The 23,327-nt window shown below is 44.8% G+C and overlaps 1 protein-coding gene across 2 annotated transcripts in view; it reads left to right on the top strand.

Moving 5' to 3' along the window:
* Nucleotides 1-1,367: 1,367 nt before the first annotated feature.
* Nucleotides 1,368-23,327, top strand: part of cacng2a (calcium channel, voltage-dependent, gamma subunit 2a) — a 70,511-nt gene continuing 48,551 nt past the window's right edge. For both annotated transcript variants that reach the window (XM_076996685.1, XM_076996686.1), the window contains exon 1: nucleotides 1,368-3,346. In XM_076996685.1, coding sequence (XP_076852800.1) covers nucleotides 3,121-3,346 — 226 coding nt within the window. In that variant the 5' untranslated portion in view covers nucleotides 1,368-3,120. The remainder of the gene's footprint in view (nucleotides 3,347-23,327) is intronic.

Below are 23,327 nucleotides of genomic sequence, written 5' to 3'. Positions count from 1 at the left end.
CCAGTCTATACTCTCAAGACCAGCACTCAGTCAACGATTAGAGGATTTAGATTTTCGGTTTAAGGGTGATAGCTACACAGTCCAAACAAACACCAGCTATATTATCTTATTTATCATACCCCTGTTGTGTATAGTGTTTGATTTTCTGTTTGTTGCTAATCTCTCAGTCCCTCTCTCTCCCTCATTCCCTCTCTCTTATTCACTCTCCCTGTCTTTTTCTACACCTCTTTTTCTCTTTACCTGAAAAATAAAAAAGCAAACATCTGACCCTCTCTCTCTCTCTCTCTCTCTCTGTCAGCTACTAAAATTAGATTAAGCTTGTTCTGAAGTTAATGAGTTAATAAGTGTGGGTTTGGGGGAGATTACTGATCTGTAACGTTAGTTTATCCACAGAAATACATGCCTGTGGGAACACGGAAGCGTCGCGTGTCCACCCTCCTACATTTCATGCTGTCTTGGCATGTCGAGATCTATCATCCAGTGCTCGCTGCATCAGTGAATCTATGCCCTTATAAATCCTTGTCCCTTTCCTCTCTGTCTCTCCATCCTTTTTAGTGTCCGGCGCAATACCAGACTAGAATATTAAACATGTGCCTGGCGCACGACCTGGAAGAATGCTGCAGTTCAGACATTACAAAAAAGGACGGTCAACAAATAAATAGGCGAGAACACGTGAAAATTACATTTAAAGTTGAACAATTATTATTTGTAATATTTATTTATAACATGTTTTTAAAAGGTTCGTTTCAGTGGTCGTTGCTTTTGAAGTGTTATGGAGCTTAACCTGCAAAACGTGCCCACACTGTAATTGCGGCTGTTCGAAGACAGGGGGAGACACATACCGAGGCAACGTCGTACGTTTGAGCGCTGTTCATTTCAGCACCGTTCAAACGCTGCCGATAACACGCGCCGGAAAACCCTGCACATCTATATTGGGAAGTTAATGTTAAGACGTTTGGTAAGAACGAACGATGACAAAGTTTTAGGACAATTCTCGTTGGCTCTGCAATGCTTCAATGTCTCTCGTCTTTATGTTTTTGACGGGTTCTATAGTGTGAACTTTATTAGTGTTAACTCCCACTCCCCACGATCGGAACACGGTAAAAGTGTAAAGAAGAGTAAAGGGAAAGAGCTCCTTAAAATCTAGTATACATTTTTGGGACTTTATTTTCAGGCACGAGAGAAAGATATCGGAAAGACGCTTTACTGTAATGTGAACGCGGGGGCTGTGCATAAACTCGAGGCTTTTAATTCGAAACGCACAACACATCAATTAGTTAAATTAACTCCCCTTATTCCTCAACCAACTTGGAAGTAAGCATTCGCTTTCGTGATCAATCGCTCATCCACCCCACACATAAGCCTCACGCACAAACTCCCTCCCTCATGGAGAAGGAAGAAAATCTTTAATATCTTGAGCGTCTGGAGGACTGACCCTACTTAATCAATGCGCAATCGCCGGAGTGTCATTTTCATCCGGAGAATTCGCATCCGCGCGCTCTGCTCCATCTTACCGCGCACGCGGAGCGAGAGTATTACTGGCACGCCGCTACAGCACGGTCTCCAATCTGCGCCCGCGTCTCCTCCGAGTCCGTCGTGTCCTCTTCGGCGTGGATCGCTGTGGATACCTTTTGATCGTGTAATATCTCCGCTTCTGCTAAGAGGCAGAACGTACAGATAGCCCTCTTCCAAAAATCTTCTCCATAATACACGCAGAAGGAGAGGGCGAGACCAGTGCACTTGCTCACCGACACATCACGTTTCGTCTCAGGACTCTTTTCTTTTACATGGCGCGAGGGCTACGCAGGCGGGACGGCTCTGCTTCCAGCTCCGAGGCAGCTAACGTGGATTTGGATAACCAGGCAACAGTAACAGTCAAATACACGGGTAGCACATCCGGCGCCCCCACCTTCTCCTTCTCCTCTACCCGGCTCTATGTCGCGTAATGGTCGGCTCGACTCACTGGATGCTCCCCGCTCTTTCCGGATCGTCGACAAAATCACATACCGGGGCAGTTTCTCATTTTCGGAGGAAATTTTCAGAGAGCTAAGAGCTACATATGGAAACTGGGGACCAAAATTTTAGGAAAAAGGATATATACCAGTTATTTATTTTTATTTATTTTTCGTTTTAATTTCTGTTTATTAATTTATTTATCTTTGTTAATTTCTTCTCATCCCATTGTCGACTTGATTTGTAACAGTGCAGCAATAGTTACACGTTAACATTTTTGTAGTCTATTCTGGATTTATTTATTTATTTATTGTTATTAATTTTGAAATGGACTAAAGTCATCCGTCCATTTATCTTTTTCTGCTCGCCTATCTAAACAGAGCTTCCCCTCATTTTCCTGTCTATGCCAACATTCCCTTTTGATTAGACTGTCGAGTCGCTTAGTTATAATAAGACTGCTACTTAGGTCAACAGTTGTTGTAAAACACTGAATCTTTATAGAAATATTGAGTGCGAAATCGTGGCAAACCAACCATTACTCTAGCATCTCTCCACCCATTCCACGACGACCATTTCATCAGAATCTTACATTCTTCCGAGCGCAGTACACGCGAAACACGTCAAGATAACAACCTGCCTGCTGTTTAAACCTCAAATTAAGACGCAGATAAAATTTTCGAATCCGTCAGTGCGCTTGTCACAGTCTGATATCAGACCACATTCTCTGGTTAACAAACTATCAGCTATTGCTTTAATCGTTCAGTGACACGATCACTGCTGAAGGTGTAGGTAGTTCAGTGTTAGGTATAGGCTATATCTATATTGTCTTTAATGAGTAGCTTTGCAGTATAAACAGGCGAGTTTGAGTTGTAGCCGCTGCTTCCTCTGCTACAAGTAGAAAAGCCAATTTACTCTTATTTGCAACATTATTATATAAGATAAGTGGGCGCAAAACACACCGAAGCCCCCTTTTAAAACAGCCAGAGAGGCTCACCAATTTCTTCCTAATTCGGTCCTCACCCAAACGCAACCATAAGGTTCCTACCGCAACCTCCCCCTCCCCCCTCCTTTCGCGCAAACATATCCCATTTTCTTAGTTTGGTTTGGTCCCGTAAATTTTCAAATATTTACTTCCTATACATCAAGAGGAAAGGGGGTCCCCCTTTCATGGAATGCGGAAACATGGGTGTGTTTGACCGCGGAGTAAAGATGCTACTGACCACGGTGGGGGCGTTTGCCGCCTTCAGTCTGATGACCATCGCGGTGGGCACGGACTACTGGCTATACTCACGCGGCGTGTGTAAGATCAAGAGCAACAACGAGAACGAGACGAGCAAGAAGAACGAAGAAGTAATGACCCATTCGGGTCTGTGGAGGACGTGTTGCTTAGAAGGTAGGAGGACGTGTCCGTCATCTTCTCCTTTGCTGCATTTTCTCTCGCGCCGTGGATGCCCGATGACGTTTGGTGCTTCTGTTTCCATCAGAGGTTGCATCAGAGGTGCAGGCTCAGCACGTGCACACGTGTCACTGTCAGGGCGCGCTTGGCTCCTCTTGGTCTTCCTCCGCCGGTTCCGTGCCGCTGTGGAACCGCATCACGGTCCACGTAGTGCGCCTGTGACGTGCATTAGTCCTGACAAGCGTCAAATAGGCAGTCGTCCATTCATTTAGTGAAAGCGGGGCATATTCATAACAAAAACAACGGAGATATACTAGTATGTCTTAACTTGCAGACGGAGAGAGAGTACATTGATCTACACACTGCTTCACTGGGAAAAGAAAGCTGCATTATGAAAGCACTGTAAGTTCTGAGAACTGTAGGCTACATACTTTAATCAAAAGTCTCTGTTAGCCAACATCTCTGTAAAACAATCTGAATACTCCAATGGTCATTTATTTTTATGCAGAAACACATAAGTATGATTATACACATATACCCTCCAGGTATAAAAGGGATTCTTGCATTTTTAAAAAGGTTTTAAACACCTGTGAGGTTCCGGATATGGTGGCTTTGGCTCTGTGTTTGCTGTCTCCACCACATCACACTGGGGTGTGCATTGGGACAGGGTATGATGAGGTTATGGGACCTGGCCTACAAACTGAGGATACTGGGCCTTTATTGTGTCATGCCCCTGTTAATGTAGGCAGTACGGGTCACACTGGCCACATCTGGACCAGCAGCATCAACATCTGTTGAAGGTTTGTTAGACATCTGCCAGATGACCCAACAATCAAATCACTGATATCAACACCAAGCTCATACTGGTTATTTACATGTAATACTGTTGATATGTGCAGGAACCTGAGAGGGTTAGAAAGTCCAATACAAGCTTGCAATAAATATCTTTGATCTAAACAAACATCACGGGGATGTTGTTAGACTGAGTGTATGTAACACGGCCGTGTTCTCAGGTGACATCTTTTGCTGACCTCCTAGGGCCTATCAAATTCTGAGCAATCAAACTTTCTTTCAGAACGAAGCAAAAACAATTTTGTTTCTTCTCCGTTTTGTGTAGTTGTTTATTTCTCTGCTACATAAATCAGGATGCCAGTTGTCATTGTAGAAATCAGTGATTTGCAATTTGTGATTCATGATGGCTTTCAGATTTGCATGAATCAATCACTAACCAAAGGATGCAGCACTCAATGTAGCAGCATACTGGGTCAAACGTCTCTGAAATACCGGTTCAGGCAGTGTGTCCTACTTCAGGGCTGAGATCTCAACAAACATTGGCACTGTTTGGAATGGGCAACTCTGCATTCGGACGCTAACCATTCATAACTCAAGTTGGGCCATGTCAATTCTGGAAAATTGCTATGTGAGAATGTGTTGATCGCAGAGGCACAGTGCTTGAAATGCAAGTGATGATGATTAATCCAGGAATAATTAGCACAGTGCCCAAGCCCTTTAACTCTGGAACGTGTTAAAAAGGGGGGGATGAGAACAAGTCAGGTGGGGGTTGTTATTCCTCTTTTCTGCAAAAGCCTCACAAAGACGAGGCACTGGTTTCCAAAATACACTTCAGTGAGTGTTTGCAAATGGTCAAATCTTTCGTAATACTGTCAGAATGATGCATATTGTAATGGCCTATGGCTTCTGCGTGCAGCATACCGAATCAGTCTGCAGTCTGTGCTATGGGTATGGATGGCTTCATGGATATTTTTTGCTCCAAGAGACTGGGGCTCTGGCTGGCTTCTCCTTGGCTTGAGCTCCCTTAGTGAGGACCCAGGTGTGGAGTGTTGCAGTCACAGAGCCCAGGGAGGATATGGGATGTGACAACTCATCACAGGCAACTCAAGCGGTAAGTAGGGATTAGATTAGCTAAGAGGGAGGAAGGTAGTCTTTCTTTCAGACTCCGGCTACGGGATAACTCTGTCTGTCTGTCCTCCATCATTCTTAGCCCCAGACAGAGACTCTGTGACTAAAGGGATCCACACAGCCAGTGGCGCCCTGTTCCAGCCCAGACAGCCCAGCCTGGGTTAGTGGTGAAGGTTGGAAATCCCCGAGCTCAGATCTGATGATGACCCCCGTGGGCTGCAGCACATTTACCGCATGTGGATGACTGACACCATTAGTGCCCCCCCCCCCCCCCCCCCCCCCACACACACACACACAGTGTTTCACACATTCTGCACTCTATCAGGCACATATGATGCCTATATGAATATATATAAAAATCTCTACCTGAAAAACTACCGAGCCAAGGTATGTTGGAATTAACACTAATGTCGGGAAGCACATTAATGTGGAGGTCACAAGAACAAGAGAGGAGAGAGAAAGACGATCAAACACCTGCCCGGCATTCACGAACACAGACATGCGAGATCCTGGGAGCAATGTTGTTTTTTAAGTTTTAGTGAAGTACAGCTTTGGTTGATTATGGAGAATCACACTAGGTTTTTCCCCCTGGTCTGATGTGAGCTCTGTGGGTATTGAAAATATCATTTAACAATGGGTCACAGCATCTGCTACTTAACCAATGGATGCATTTGTGAAAACGTGCAGCTGTTCTCAGTGATGGGTGATTTCTGCACCGTGTAGCTGATCTCAGTGATGGGTAATTTCTGCACCATATAACTGTTCTCAGTGATGGGTCATTTCTGCACTGTATGGCTGTTCTCAGTGACGGGTCATTTCTGCACTATATGGCTGTTCTCAGTGACGGGTCATTTCTGCACCGTATAGCTGTTCTCAGTGATGGGTCATTTCTGCACCGTGTAGCTGTTCTCAGTGACGGGTCATTTCTGCACTGTATAGCTGTTCTCAGTGACAGGTCATTTCTGCACCGTATGGCTGTTCTCAGTGATGGGTCATTTCTGCACTGTATAGCTGTTCTCAGTGACGGGTCATTTCTGCACCGTGTAGCTGTTCTCAGTGACGGATAATTTCTGCACTGTATAGCTGTTCCCAGTGACAGATCATTTCTGCACTTTATGGCTGTTCTCAGTGACGGGTCATTTCTGCACCGTATGGCTGTTCTCAGTGATGGGTCATTTCTGCACTGTATGGCTGTTCTCAGTGATGGGTCATTTCTGCACTGTATAGCTGTTCTCAGTGATGGGTCATTTCTGCACCGTGTAGCTGTTCTCAGTGATGGGTCATTTCTGCACTGTATAGCTGTTCTCAGTGACGGGTCATTTCTGCACCGTATGGCTGTTCTCAGTGACGGGTCATTTCTGCACCGTATGGCTGTTCTCAGTGATGGGTCATTTCTGCACTGTATAGCTGGTCTCAGTGACGGGTCATTTCTGCACCGTGTAGCTGTTCTCAGTGACGGGTCATTTCTGCACTGTATAGCTGTTCTCAGTGACGGGTCATTTCTGCACCGTATGGCTGTTCTCAGTGACGGGTCATTTCTGCACCGTATGGTTGTTCTCAGTGATGGGTCATTTCTGCACTGTATAGCTGGTCTCAGTGACGGGTCATTTCTGCACCGTGTAGCTGTTCTCAGTGACGGGTCATTTCTGCACTGTATAGCTGTTCCCAGTGACAGGTCATTTCTGCACTTTATGGCTGTTCTCAGTGACGGGTCATTTCTGCACTGTATGGCTGTTCTTAGTGATGGGTCATTTCTGCACTGTATGGCTGTTCTCAGTGACGGGTCATTTCTGCACCGTGTAACTGTTCTCAGTGACAGATAATTTCTGCACTGTATAGCTGTTCCCAGTTACAGATCATTTCTGCACTTTATGGGTGTTCTCAGTGATGGGTCATTTCTGCACCGTATAGCTGTTCTCAGTGATGGGTCATTTCTGCACCGTGTAGCTGTTCTCAGTGACGGGTCATTTCTGCACTGTATAGCTGTTCTCAGTGACGGGTCATTTCTGCACCGTATGGCTGTTCTCAGTGACGGGTCATTTCTGCACCGTATGGCTGTTCTCAGTGATGGGTCATTTCTGCACTGTATAGCTGGTCTCAGTGACGGGTCATTTCTGCACCGTGTAGCTGTTCTCAGTGACGGGTCATTTCTGCACTGTATGGCTGTTCTCAGTGACGGGTCATTTCTGCACCGTATAGCTGTTCCCAGTGACAGGTCATTTCTGCACTTTATGGCTGTTCTCAGTGACGGGTCATTTCTGCACCGTATAGCTGTTCTCAGTGATGGGTCATTTCTGCATTGTGTAGCTCAGGGGTACTCAACTAAATTTGTCCGCGGTCCAATTTTGGCAGATAGCTGTCACCTGAGGTCTGGGGGGTGACGAACGTAAGTTGTTGACCAGGGGTGGCAAACGTAACACTCGTGATGGAGTGTTTTTTCAATAGCCCTGAAATAAATGTTCCGGTTTAAAATTTATTCTCCCGTCAAAATTAATAAATATGTTTTTTTTTTGGTCCGTATCCAGTTAATCAGGAATGAGATTGGGTCCGGACAGGACTGCGTTCGGGTCCGGATCCGGACCGCGGTCCGCCAGTTGAGTACCCCTGGTGTAGCTGTTCTCAGTGACGGGTCATTTCTGCACTGTATAGCTGTTCCCAGTGACGGGTCATTTCTGCACCGTATAGCTGTTCGCAGTGATGGGTCATTTCTGCACTGTGTAGCTGTTCTCAGTGACGGGTAATTTCTGCACTGTATAGCTGTTCCCAGTGATGGGTCATTTCTGCACTATATGGCTGTTCTCAGTGACGGGTCATTTCTGCACCGTATAGCTGTTCTCATTGAAAAAAACTAGGGAGTTTTTCCTTGCCACTGGGGGCTAGGACTCGGCACTTGTAAAGCTGCTTTGTGACAACAACTGTTGTAAAAAGCGCTATATAAATAAAATTTGATTGATTGATTGATTGATTGATGGGTCATTTCTGCACCGTGTAGCTGTTCCCAGTGACAGGTCATTTCTGCACTTTATAGCTGTTCCCAGTGACGGGTCATTTCTGCACTATATGGCTGTTCTCAGTGATGGGTAATTTCTGCACCATATAGCTGTTCTCAGTGATGGGTCATTTCTGCATTATATGGCTGTTCTCAGTGACCAGTCATTTCTGCACTGTATGGCTGTTCTCGGTGACGGGTCATTTCTGTACTATATGGCTGTTCTCAGTGACGGGTCATTTCTGCACTGTATGGCTGTTCTCAGTGATGGGTCATTTCTGCACTGTATAGCTGTTCTCAGTGACGGGTCATTTCTGCACTGTATGGCTGTTCTCAGTGATGGGTAATTTCTGCACTGTATGGCTGTTCTCAGTGACCAGTCATTTCTGTACTATATGGCTGTTCTCAGTGACTGGTCATTTCTGCACTGTATGGCTGTTCTCAGTGATGGGTAATTTCTGCACCGTATAGCTGTTCTCAGTGACGGGTCATTTCTGTACTACTCCCTCTCCAGACTGTTCTTTCTTTTTCATTTTATGGCTCTGCCACCACTTCTGTTGTTTAAAGAGCAGATCTGATTGTACTGAGCCACTACAAACCACTTGGCCTGTGGTACAATGAAAAGGGCAAAAAAAGTTGCAATTGTATTAATGGCAAAGTGTATTGCATTACCTACACACACACACACACACACACACACACACACACACACACACACACACACACACATTTTTACCGCAGAAAGATCTTTGTAGAGTACACGTTTGCACGTACACACACACACACACACACACACACACATATATATATATATATATATATATATATATATATATATATATATATATATATATATATACAGTTGTGATCAAATTTATTCAACCCCCAATGCTGCGAAGGGTTTTATGGAATTCAGTGCACATTTGTAATTGTGTTCATAATGAAATCTTACAAGGACTTGTTAAAGAACTAAATGCAACTAAGATAGCATCATTTTTTTTTGTCATAAAGTATTAAATGGCCTTTTTGTGATTTCTTCATTGACACAATTATTCAACCCCTTTACGACTACCACTCCTAAGAACAGAGGTTCATTCCAGTGTTTTCCATCAGGTATTGAAAACATCTGTGGATGTCAACGAGCAGCAATCAAGCATGATAAGCACCAATTAGGCAGATTTAAAAGGACTGTGATACTCAGCTCCTTCTAGACATCTACTGGTGTGATTCCAAGCATGGTGAAGGCAAGAGAATGGTCCCAGAAGACAAGAGAAGAGGTTATTGCTCTTCACAAGAATGGCAGTGGATATAAAAAGATTGCGAAGTTGTTAAATATTCCAAGAGACACTATCGGAAGTATCATTCGCAAGTTCAAGTTAAAGGGCACAGTGGAAACGTTACCTGGTCGTGGCAGAAAGAAGATCCTGACCGCGACTGCTGTGCGCTACCTGAAGCGTAATGTGGAGAAAAATCCCCGCGTGACTGCTAAGGAACTGAAAAAAGACCTGTCAGATGTGGGCACTGAAGTTTCAGCTCCGACAATAAGGCGCGCACTGCATAACGAAGACCTCCATGCCAGAACGCCCAGACGCACCCCCTTGCTGACTCCAAAGAACAAGAAAAGTCGACTGCAGTATGCCAAAAGTCATGTGGACAAGCCACAAAGGTTTTGGGACAGTGTACTGTGGTCAGATGAAACTAAATTAGAACTGTTTGGCACAATGGACCAGCGCTATGTTTGGAGAAGGAAGAACCAGGCTTATGAACAAAAGAACACCTTGCCTACTGTGAAGCATGGCGGGGGGTCAATTATGCTTTGGGGCTGTTTTGCTTCTAATGGTACAGGAAAGCTTCAACGTGTGCAGGGTACCATGAATTCCCTTCAGTACCAGGAGATCTTGGAGGAAAATGTGATGGAGTCAGTCACAAACCTGCGGCTTGGGAGACGTTGGACCTTCCAATAGGACAATGATCCGAAGCACACATCCAAGTCCACTAGAGCATGGTTGAACATGAAAGGCTGGAACATTCTAGAGTGGCCATCGCAATCACCAGACTTAAATCCAATTGAGAACCTCTGGTGGGACCTAAAGAAGGCAGTTGCAGTGCGCAAGCCTAAGAATGTGACTGAACTGGAAGCTTTTGCCCATGAAGAATGGGCTAAGATACCCATAGGTCGCTGCAAGACACTTGTGTCAAGCTATGCTTCACGCTTGAAAGCTGTCATAACTGGAAAAGGATGTTGTACTAAGTACTAAAAAATAATGTCACTAGGGGGTTGAATAAAACTGATAATGATGTGAGCACAGTAAAGACATTTGTGGTTATTCCATCATAAATATTATGTTATGTTTGTCTAATTTATAAGTGCCTCTTTGATATAATTGTAAATAAGATGACTGAAATCATCAAAATCAATGTCAAACTGGCCAAAACACTTTATTTCAGTGGGGGTTGAATAAATTTGATCACAACTGTATATATGTACAAGTGTAACTGTCTTGTCATGCAGACACGCAAACTCCTTTTACCCCAGAAGTCATATCTAACACACACACACACACACACACACACACACACACACACACACACACACACACACACACACACACATTTGCACCACAAATGTCACAAATCTGCCATTTCCAGGCAGCAGGTCATCCTGTTGACTCAGATTTGGATGTAGTGTAGTGGGGTCTAGGTACACCTGCAACTAATATGCCACATTAATCTTCATTACTCTCACAGTGCAACCAAGCCTCATGACATAGGAGGTGCAGTTACATACCTTACACCTCTCTTCCTCTTCCTCCTCCACTCCACCTCTCCTCTCCTGGTCTCCTCTCCACCTCTCTTTCTATCCAGCTCCTATTTCTTCAAAAGATTAGACTTTGTGTGCCATGTGTATCCATATGTCCATAGCTGCAGTACATAACTGTGAAGAGAGGTGTGAAAATTATAATCTCTGACTAATTGTGCATTGTATCTCCACCCTCAGAATATTTAAATCAGCCACTTCTCAGGCTTGTCAGGCTAGCATATGCATGCGCTGCTAACGTCCACTACCACACTGGGTGGGTAAGCTGCACTGAAGGATGCTGTGATGCACTTACAGATGTATTTCTGAGGTATTCAAGTCGAACGTCTGAATAATCTCCAAGAATCCAAATGAGAAATACCAATTTTGTTGGACTTTATATGAAACAAGTTGTTTAAAAAGGTGCAGAACATTCCCAGTCCCAACGTTACAGTTTTTTGCAGTTGCAAAGACCCAGTTTCTGAAACTATGTCTCCTTTTGTTAAAAGGACCGGGGAATGGAGAGTATGGTGGAGGTGAAGCACTAAAAACATTTGGGTGTTCAGTCAACCAGTCTGTACTTGAGCAACCCGGTGCAAACAGCAACAAAGCTGAGTGTGTTGGCTCTGTGTTGAGGAAGGTGTTGATTGTGGGCAGTGTTGTAGAGACCAAGAGTGACATGATGATGAACACCACTGTTGTGGCAAATGCAAATTAAATTCTGCATGAAATTAAACTTTACTGTAAATTACTGTAACTGATATGGTTCCACACTACAGTAGGGCAGTGGTACAGAGTTCTGTTCTGTGAGATCAGTAGTATGGTGTAGAGGAAAGGTCAATTTATCTATTCTCATTTTGAAATGTCCAGACGATGCTACAATGTAGGAACACAGATTAGGTTGGACCCTTTGACTCCAGAAAACTCAACCCATGGTTGATCTCATCCGTTAAGGTTGCTTGTCCTCTTCCTCATTCTCGTCCTCTTCCTCATCATCTCTGTGCAGAATTGTTACGCAAACCAATATATGCAACTTGTGGGCTCTTTATAGGGCTCAGCCTGCGAGTAGCAAACTAACGGTTTGTAAAAGAATTGCTAGATTTGTTTTTACCTGTGAGAACTGGGTTTGGGTGATTGGTAGGTGAGTGTTGCAGTTTCATGGCATTGTTTTCCAAAATGGTTTTCAGTTTTGAATGTTGTGTCTAATGTAGGGAACAGTGTTTAATGTTTTGTTAAAAGTGTGTTTTTGAATTGCTAAGTGAGCGTAAGACAGAGGATGTGCTTAAGGTTTAGTGCACCAGGTCAATAGATTGGCTTCATGAGTTAGTTGTTCCTAAGTTGTGCCCAAGTTGTGATAGAAGTACCAGTTTTTGGGCCTTAGCCGCTGCAAGAAACTGTAACTACTCCTCATAACTGTGTGTGTGTGTGTGTGTGTGTGTGTGTTGAAGACAGAAGATTGTTGGGCTCCAATCTGCTAGCATTACTGTAGGGGAGGATTATATACACTACGTGATCAGATAAGGATTAGCGAACTGGCATGTCTCTGCCCAGCTAATGATCAAACTCCATAGTATTAATCATTGCATCAGCTAACACACCCACCATTACGCTCAACCCAACATAACACAACACAATGCAAACCAGAGCAAGTACAGGGCAGCTTAACACAATGCATGATACAGCACACCACAACATAGCCCAGCATGGCACAGTACATAGTCCATCACCACCCAACAACTCACAGTCCACGTGAGCACAGCTCTTCTTACAAATGCTACACAGGCTCAACAAAACATGGGTTAGGAAGCATACAGCAGACACCCCCACCCCTTTCCCGGCCTGTCTGCCTCTGGACTTGGCGATTACAGAATCAGGCTGGGACACAGAGCAGGCGCTGTTCACACTACACACCTCAGTCTGTCCTCTTCCATGCTGCCGTGCTCTTGCAATGTTACAAAAGGCATGGAGTGACTTCCCATAAGGCACCACTCAACAAGGACCACACTGACATTAAACAAAACCCTCTTCAGATCAACTACGAGATCCTTTGGTCACATGTGCCTCAGTCATAACATTCTGTCCCACCAATCAAAGAAGGGGATGACTCAGCGAAACTGCCTCGCGTAGTCATGTTTGTTTTTCAGCATGGGACAGATGTTCCTCATTTGCATTCGTCTCTCCAGGACCCTCATCTGCCTCTGATGTGCAGCACAGCCACCCAATCGTTACTGCCTTACCGGTCTCTGGGCCTCCGATCACTCCATATATGGCCCTGTCCTTTACCCAGAGCCCAGAACACACAGTCTCAAAGAAATCCCATATGACATTCCTCTCCAAGTCCCATCCAATTCACCCTTACTAATGATACATTAACACATCTGAATCAAAGTCTAATTACTTCATTAAAACCATTTGGAGGCCTTGTTTTGAGCCGGGTTACAGAGCTCAGGGCAGAAACTGCAGGTCTCTCTGTTTTTTGGTGGGAGTCGCACAATTACTCACAGAACACAGCATTCTTCGGTCCCCTTCATGGTTGACTGAGTGGAGGCAGGGTCCTGAGGGGGTGATTACTCCTGGATCAGGGCAGGGCCCTGGGGGGGCACCGCTTCAGTCATCATCCTCATTCTGCTTCAGCACAGCGAGAAGTGGGCTGGATATGATGCCAGTTATCAGAGTGAAATATAACTGCCTATTTCTTAGCCTGTTTCTCATATCTCTCAACTCAGTGTGTGTGTGTGTGTGTGTGTGTGTGTGTGTTTGTGTGAGAGAGAGAGAGAGTGTCATACACATGTACACACCTACTCTCGTTCACACACACTCCCCCACACTCACCCACAAACCCACCCACCTGAGCACAGATGCTCATGCACACACACACACACACACACACACACACACACACACACACACACACACACACACACACACACACACCCATCTACAAAACCACCCACCTGAGCACACTGATGGGCCTGCACACACACACACACACACACACACGCATGCACACTCCTTCATTTTCTTTTGCCGTCTTGCTTTGGGGAGCTGAAATGAATTGGATCGGTGCTTTATTAACACGATCAGACTGATTTACCTTGAGCACCATTAAAACTAGCTCATTTGCTTCCACAGAAAAATAAATCGCACTTTCAGTTCGTTTCCTGTCTGCTGGCGATCTCCTAACAATGATAGCGTTTAAAATAGCAGCGTAAAAGAATTCCATTTGCATACAGAATCACTGCTTTAGGCTGCTCTTCCCATGAGCAAGCAGGTTCTGGTGTTACAACAAAATATGCCACTGACTGAAATACTGTCCCAGGAGACTCGTGTTAAGGCTGGGGCAGGTAACATATTTTCATTCATTCAAGAACTTCATTGTCATTGTACAAACATTTGCTTCATCCTCAAGTGGTGTGTTCATATTTAAGAAGTGCACATACTTACGAAGAATAAATAAATTGGGAATATGATTAGAAATATAAAATGTCAGTTTAGAAGTACAGAATTTATGCAACATATATGTACAAAATATAAGCAATGTAAGCTACTCGCAGTAATGGTGAGGTCGGACACATGTGGAGTGATGGTGTATTGTGGTGTTGAATGATGGTGTAGTTTGCTGCACATAAATAGTAACATGGAATCAAATGTAAATTAAAAATGCACAAACTTCAGTGACCTAACCCTAACCCTAACCCTAACCCTAGGGAAGGTGTTTTCAACTGGGTTTGTGTTCATGTGGATTGTCCTGAAGCACCGAGACTGACGGGAGGAGGTTAAACAGGCGGTGTCCAGGGTGTATAATGTTTTATATGTGGATGTACGTAGCCCTCCTCACAGAGCGAGTGTTCTGACGATGTCACAGTGATGATGGCTCCATGTCAGCCATGTCCTGTGCTGTTTTCGCAACATGCGGGAGGCCTTCAGTTCTGGCGCAGTTACTGTACCGGGTTGTCATGTGGTCTCTCTGTGGTGCAGCTGTAAAAGTTGACAAGCATCTTTTGGCGGAGGTTGGCTCTTCTTAGCCTGCTGGGAAATGAAAGCGTACGTGTTCCTTACTCACCACTGCTCAGGACTCTCAGACCCCTGAATCTGGGCACTCTGTGTTGATGAACATGAAAAGTGCAATATGAAGACAGTTAGTCCCATTGTGTAGAATTCGTCGGCCAGCTTGTTCGGTATGGTGCTATCAAACACGAACTGTAGTCAGTGAAAAGCATCCTGGTCTTTGCAGGAGGGAGAGGGTTGTACTGGGATCCACACAGATGACGTCCTCAGGCAATCTGTTTGCCCAGTAGGCAAACTGGTTTTGGTCTATATTAATGGGGACAGTGTTTCTGATGTGGGTAGGGTTGCCACCTGTCCCGGTTTTCCCGGGACTGTCCCGGATTTCACATGACTGTCCCGGTTTTCCCGGGCTGTCCCGGTTTGTCCCGGTTTTCCTTCCTTTTAATATTCGGTCCCGGCAACAACAAAAAAAATTCCTTTAATGTCCCGGTTTTCACTAGGTTAGTTCAAACGACTATTTAGACTGTTTCTGCACACTTTAAATCCGTCAACAATTTACACTCGCCGCCACCCCCACCCTGTTTCAGTATGACAGTGTCCTTGTTTTTTGTCAGACCTAGGTGGCAACCTTAGATGTGGGTGAGTACCTGTCATTCAAAGCATTTTCAAATGATGAAAAGAAGAAATAAGAAAGAGGAGAAATAACCAATTGTCTTTGGCATAAGTTGTCATACCTTTTTTTTGGAATGGGCCTGATGTTGGTGGATTTGAGGCATGCAGACTGCAGAAAGCATTTAATTGCTTACTCTCTGTAATCAGGAACACTCACATGACAGCAAAATTAGGTCTGTGGTCATTTCCGAAACCCACTCTCTACAAAACTGAACCGCAAAGTACCAAAATTGCTGTGAAATCATTACAGAGAGTGGGAGCAATTATAAAGAATTGATCTGATGCACCGCAGCACTGCACAGTTAACATTAGGCCAATTTTCTGATAATGTTCATGCTCATTCTTCTAACTCTCCCCGTCTGGCGGCCATTTTGCCACCTTCGTGGAAATCCCTCCATAAATACAGATTAGCGGCACATCCGTTTCAGTGTCTCTGTGGGGAGCGGTTTGCTCTTCCTCTGTTTGATAGTGGCGAAATCTGCAGCATCTGGGCGTGGTGATGAATTGGTGGTGTCCTTCGTTCAGTTCATTTGCAATCCATTACGTTGCATTAGCTTTGTGTCAGAGAGGAACCCAAACACAATGCATCACCAGCGGTTCCAGATAGGAACCGTTTGATACCCTCGCATACTCCCATATGCTAGTCAGCCACGGCCACAGAGGGGACGCAGGCTGTCCCCTGAATTGTGATGGTGCGGTTGAAATTAGTGTAGGAAAACTGTCACTTTGTTTTAAAAGAAAAATACCTACATCCTTAAAACAGGAACCAAAATGCTTAGGTAGATTTTTCCATGTGTGCTTTAGGGTCATCCAAATGACGTTAAACTACAGTAAATTCAGACTTGAGCAGCAACAATTCATCTGTTCCTACATGTCACCATTACAGTGCCAGATTGAAGGTTGAAGTGGCTTGTAGAAGTTAAAGCTGCGTTGTGCTGTGTGGCCATGGGGGCTGGGGGTGTTTCTCACAGGCTCAGACGTCTGGTGGGGTCTGAGCTATGGTGGCGGTGCTATACTGAGGTGCTTGCAGGCTGGGTTGGAGCTCTGAGGTCTGGGGTACACCTAACTGCTGCTTGCATGTGTATGAAGCTCCACTTTGTCCTTGGCTGGAGAGGCTTGGACACTCCAGGGAGTCCACACTGCAGGGCCTAGACAGCATGGAGCCCCTGAGCCCTCTACCCACAAGCACATGCAGTGGACAGCAGGGACGTCCAGTCAGGACTTCCTTGTTAAACAAAATAACAACCAGCATTTAGAATTGTAGCTTGTGATCTAATATACTGGGATTCCTGACTCGCTGTACACTAGCACGTTTCTTCACAGAGCATGATCACAATATGTTTACAAGTCACTCTTTGAATTCAAAATTAGTTTGATGTTTTAGCAGTGGGATGTGGGAAAGCTACAGATATTTGGAGCAGAATTGTATGAGCTTCAGTGTTTCTTTGTGTTCCTATTTACAGGATTCTATTCCCATTTGATTTGTGGCTTTCTCTTTTCAACTATGGATCTGGTCCTGTTAAATATATAATAGATATATAATATATAATCTTAGGTGACCTAATTGTAATGGTATTGTCCTCTTGAACGTCCTGTAGTCCACACTGTCCTGAGACAGAAATAAAATATGAGGCTGAGGCAGTGTATATGTGTGTGTGTGTGTGTGTGTGTGTGTGTGTGTGTGTGTGTGTGTGTGTGTGTGTGTGTGTGTGTGTGTGTGTGTGTGTTTTCCCATGGAAAACAAGTGGTCTCTTGGATCTAGGGTGGGTCAAAATCCCATTACTTGCTTCACCCCACTTCAGACAACCTAAAAAAAGTTTTTTTGCTGGTGGTTGTGAAACTACGTACGGTGGCCTGTAGGTGCCAGAGCTGTGGTTGTGCGGGAACTTTTCAGATGGCTGTGTGTACATCAGGCACCAGCACTGGCTCGGCCTACAAACACAGCAGCATGTTCACACCACCAGCGTCAGCCTGTGTTGGAAGCTCTGAACGTGCCTACAGACTCGGTGTGGAACAAGGGAGTGAAATCCAATTCAGCAGTTGCTTTAGAAAATGCCAGGGCTGCAGTTTGAACCAACTGTCCCGATTATTAACCCCGTCCAGACAGGACACAGAAGGGATCGTTTGAAGTGGACAGCGAGTATGGGGGGGTGTTGATATATCAGCAAATGCTCTGTGGTTAGTTTCTACTATGTGCATCTGTTTCTTGTCTAAGCAACGAATTAGTTTTAGACATAGCCATTCTTCACTGTCTAAATACATGACATTTCACACTTGGGATTAAGAGTTCTCATCTTTACACATTATGAAAGTGCAAGTAATTGGACCTTGCACAGTTACACTACCATTCAGGCCTGAGTTACTCTAGATGAAGGATGAATCTTTGACCTCCCGGAGAGGCACTATTAAATGGTTCAAAGAGATTATAAACTCACCAGCCACATCATTAAAAACACTCACCCTGAACCTGAACTCACATGTCATTTTATTAGGGACACCCATCTAATAAGTACATTTTATTAGGTACGCCTATCTGATATGTACATTTTATGGGAATGCAATGACAGACTGTAGGCCATTATAATTGCTGAGCAGGAGTTATTTGGATGGCAGATCATTCTTAACAGAACATTAACACTGGCGTTGTAACTGGTGCAGTTGTGATTGTATAGTGTTGGAGTGCCTTTGACAGAGGTTAGCTGAGACACAACCAATCCATATTACAGCCAACTGGGACCAGTGCATGTCCTGTAGATCTGTTGCATTTAATGTGAGTTTAATTCCATCACAGCTGCTGGTAGTAACTTATCATATAAGGGTTGGATCATGTGTCTGGGAGTCTGCACGTAAACACCACAGGTTAGCTGAACTTCAGCAGTGAGGCAGGCCATGCCCAGGCCACGCCCAGGCTACAGAGTGTCTAACCCTGTACTACCCGTGTACTAATTTAACATCAACTAATTTCATTATTAAATTTATTCAATATTCTTAACAAAGATTTGCATGGGAATCCAGTAGACTGTTTAAGTTGTTGTTGTTGTTTTGTAGGCAAATTGCATGAATGCCATCACGTACATGTGATATTTGCAGATGATATTTAAATGAGGTTTTTGTCTGCGCTAAACATTGTCAATAGACATTGGAAAGAGATCTACTAGGAACTTAACTTAATTTTTTTTTAATGACAGGATTAGAGGTCAAGGAACAGACAAATCACAATTTAAAAGCTACAAGACTTTAAAAATGTATAAAAAATAAATAAAGTTAGCACCGTGTGTAAAAAAGATTAACTGAGGAGGATGATAGAAGATGGCATAGAAGGTGACATTAAAAAGGAGCATAAAATGATGAACAACCAAAGCATCTTAATTATTTTGGCCTGGTGACATGTTTTAATAGTCCACCCTCTATGTTAACATATTCTCCCTTGTCTCCGTCTCGTCTCGTCTCGTCTCGTCCACAAAATGTGCCAAGTCACTCTTCAGTCGTCTTCATAATGATGATTCTCAAAAACACTCTCAGGTAAATCACCATGCAGCTGCTCTGTTAACCTATCTGCATTGAACTTCCCTGTATTTTCACTGCTTATGTATAAATGCCCCAGACTGCATATTTATTAAGGCGAACCCATGGAACAGACAAAATGTGGCACTTAGCTCATCTGAAAGAAGCAGTGCTCCATAGGTAACTCCAGCGGACAGGTTCCTGTGGGGGTTCTTTCACACACAAACCTTGAGGAAATCAAGGCCTAACCTAACTGTACACCCAGAAGGCATCCTCACTGAAGCAGCAGGTTCAGCTATTATAATGAAGGTGCTCTACGCTGCGCTGTCTCTGGGTTTGCTAGTCCTCTTTTAGATTCTGCTCGATTGTGTGTTGCATAGCTACAGGACTCTTCCTACCTTGCTAATTAACACCTTCTGAGACAATGGCTGTGACGAAAGGTTTAGTGCCTGATCTTTATATCAGGCTACTGATCAGTCTGCGGATAATTTAGCATGGAAGTGAGAGCTCTTTGCGTTACGGTAACCATTGCCTCTGGTTGAACATTGCAGCTGTGGTATCTGAAGCCAGAGGGTGTTTGTTTTTTTATTGCTTTCTCCCCACTTACACTTGTGGTCTTCACTGCAGCTCTGTGTCTCATGTGGTGCAACTGCCCTTGATTGTTGGTGTGTGTGAGAGATGTCCAGACTTCGGACAGCCTGGTTTTAGGGAGTGCAGGCCGGTTTTAGGCAGCATAGGCCGGTTTCAGGCAGTACAGTCCAGATTTTCAGCTCAGTGCCTTTTTGTAATCCCTCTGGAGAAAACTGGTATTATTTTATTGTGTCACTCAGTCATGTACAAGTCAAAGCAAACACCTTGTTTTTAATTGGTTAAACAGATAACCTCGTACCACACCTCCCGGATAACCGCAGTGCACTGAGTAGCTACTGGCTGTTCAGGCTGATGGCCTGGGGACAGGGGTTGTGAAGGAAATTGGCTGCTTCTGGACTTTAAGATACAGCCACACGGCAGCAGCCAAAGCAGATTGTGTCGGGTGGGCGGAGTCTCTTGTGATTCTGACTTTCATAAACAGTGATTGGTGTATAACTCCAGTAGGAATGGAGGTAGTCCACTCCCCCCTCTGCAGAGCTCTGCAGTTGAGAGCAGTCCACTTTCCATATCAGAGTAATACAGCCAGTTAGAATGCTCTCAACAGCACAGGTGTAAAATGACCCTGGGGTACCAGGGTTCATCCCAGTTTTCCTCTGCGTTCTGAGGTACACCACACGTCTTCACACATCTGGCATGTTCAGGCCAAGTGAGACCCTCTGTGATGTGTATGCAGAGGAACGTGAAGCTGGTGATTAATTTATGGTCCAGGGTCAGTGTGTGCACTTTCTCCTGGTTCATGTCCACTGTGAGACCCTTTGTCTTCTTGACGTTGAGTAGAACATTATTCTCTTTGCCGCTTCTCTGTACCGCTGCCGGGTCATCACCAGAGAATAGACCCACTATTGCTGTGTAACCAGCAAATGAAATAATGACCCTGAAGCCATGAGTGTGCAGTGGTGAGTATAGGGAGAGTCTGAGAGAGGACGGAGCACACGACAGTGAGGTCCTCCTTCATTGAGAACTGACACTGCCCATTGACCATTGCTGTCCGTTTTTACCACCCGGTGATGGTCAGATAGGTCATTTTGTGTCCAGCTTTGAGTGGTCTTTGGTGCCTGTGGTGTATCCACAAACAGCAGTTTTTCATGTGTTCCTCTTGTTCAGGTAAAGAAAGGCAGTCTGCAGAGTCCGCTCTTCAGCATCATACAGAGTGACAGGCCTAAAGCATCACACATCTAGAACATTATAGGTCTATAGGCCTAAAGCATCACACATCTAGAGCTTTATAGGTGTACAGGCTTAAAGCATCACACATCTAGAACATTATAGATCTATAGGCCTAAAGCATCACACATCTAGAGCTTTATAGGTGTACAGGCCTAAAGCATCACACATCTAGAACATTATAGGTCTATAGGCCTAAAGCATCACACATCTAGAGCTTTATAGGTCTATAGGCCTAAATCATCACACATCTAGAGCTTTATAGGTGTACAGGCCTAAAGCATCACACATCTAGAGCTTTATAGGTGTACAGGCCTAAAGCATCACACATCTAGAGCTTTATAGGTCTATAGAATCATGTTCTGTTCTGGATCTGTTCTGTTCAAGAAGGTAAAAAGAGCAGATGAATTCTTTACCTAGTTTCTCAAGGCACTTGCTCATGATGAAGGTCCAACAGGACTCCAGTCATTTTATCATGTTACACAACAGCAGTTAGTTTGAAAACCCCTTGGAAAAACAGACAGAGAGAGAGAGAAAGAGAAAGAGAGAGATTGAAAATATCCACAAACACTCTAGCTAGCTGATCTGCACAGTATCGGGCTAGCGGCACAGCCAGGATTGCCGTCTGGCCTGGATGCCTTGAGGGTGTTTACTCGCTTAAAGGATATTCAGCCACAGAGATAGAGAGGATGTACCTCATGGGCAGTGGGTGTATATTCCTCATGGGCAGTGGGTGTATGTACCTCATGGGCAGTGGGTGTATGTACCTCATGGGCAGTGGGTGTATGTACCTCATGGGCAGTGGGTGTATGTACCTCATGGGCAGTGGGTGTATGTACCTCATGGGCAGTGGATGTATGTACTAGGGATGTATATCGTCACCACTAAGCTAGATTCGATACACATCTCGATACACTGCCAACGATGCGATATAACTGCAATACTCTGAAACCCCTTGTCGATGCGATGCGATGCGATACAAATGCGATGCGATGCGACACACTCACGAACGTAAGTTGTTGAGCGGGGGGGTTACGAGGGGGGTAGCGGCCGCAGAGATGTCCACACCGTGCCGTCTTTTCATGCGTGTCGCCAGGTTCGTTGTGCTACTAACGTATTTAGCCCCACGGCATTGTTTGCAGATTGCGTGACCGCCTCACTGAAGGCGATGCATCGTGAATTCGCCCGCAAATTAAACTCGATGCACGTTGAATCTACCGATGCAGTCGCATCGCAGACATGTGTACCGATTCACCGATGTGAATCGATGAATCTCCACATCCCTAGTATGTACCTCATGGGCAGTGGGTGTATGTTCCTCGTGGGCAGTGGGTGTATGTTCCTCATGGGCAGTGGGTGTATGTACCTCATGGGCAGTGGGTGTATGTACCTCATGGGCAGTGGGTGTATGTTCCTCGTGGGCAGTGGGTGTATGTTCCTCATGTAGGAAACAGCACCTGAGTGTGTTTAGATGTCAGTGTTGTTCCATGCTATGGCCAGAGGTCAGTGCTAGAATCTGTACAGAATCTGATTGGTCCAACCAGTAACAGGCCTCTCTGTAAGAAGGAACAGTAACTTCCCAAACAGTACTTGAGAGTTTTTCAAGCATTCCCAGAAGGAGGTATGTTCAATATTTCCATGTGCTGCAGGTACTGCATTGTAAGTATTTGGGAGCTGTTATCTCCAGGTTCGCTTTGTTAAAAGACCTTGGCAACAATAACATCCATGTCAGGATACGTGGTTTCCTGCATGCTAATGATCTCATTCGGCTCTCCCAGTAACAGGTCATTGTTGGCTTGAAGGGGTATATACACAGTGTTGACAATAACCCCTGGAAATCCTCTCAGTAACTATAGTGGACGTACAAGATCACAAGGTACAGATCAGGGTAAGAGAAGAACCCATTGGAGTACACATACCCCACCTCCTCTGCTCTTTCCAGGTCCTTTGTTCTGTCTACATAAACCCCCCCCCATCTACTTTTTACAGGAGTCTCTTGTCTTGGTTGGAATGAGATCCATGCCCTTAATTGTCTGAGGTTGTTGTTTAAGAACAGTATGTTTGCCAGTAGTTTCCATGTGGATGGAGGGGGAGTTAGGGGACTGGGGTAGTTAGGGTAGTGAGCTAGGGTAGTGGGGTAGATGGCTAACCACCCCACCCCACCCCCACCCAGCTTGAGCCACACTGAGGCACTCAAAGTGTCAGTCATAGGCAACGATGCTGATGACATTCAGAGCAAAAGAGCATCTCAAATAACAAACAAAACAATGCAC

This window comes from Brachyhypopomus gauderio, chromosome 2 (genome assembly GCF_052324685.1).
Source record: "Brachyhypopomus gauderio isolate BG-103 chromosome 2, BGAUD_0.2, whole genome shotgun sequence".
In the NCBI taxonomy this organism is placed as follows: Eukaryota; Metazoa; Chordata; class Actinopteri; order Gymnotiformes; family Hypopomidae; genus Brachyhypopomus; species Brachyhypopomus gauderio.
The sequence above is the reverse complement of the archived record's forward strand: the minus strand, read 5'-3'. Positions and strand labels throughout refer to the sequence as shown.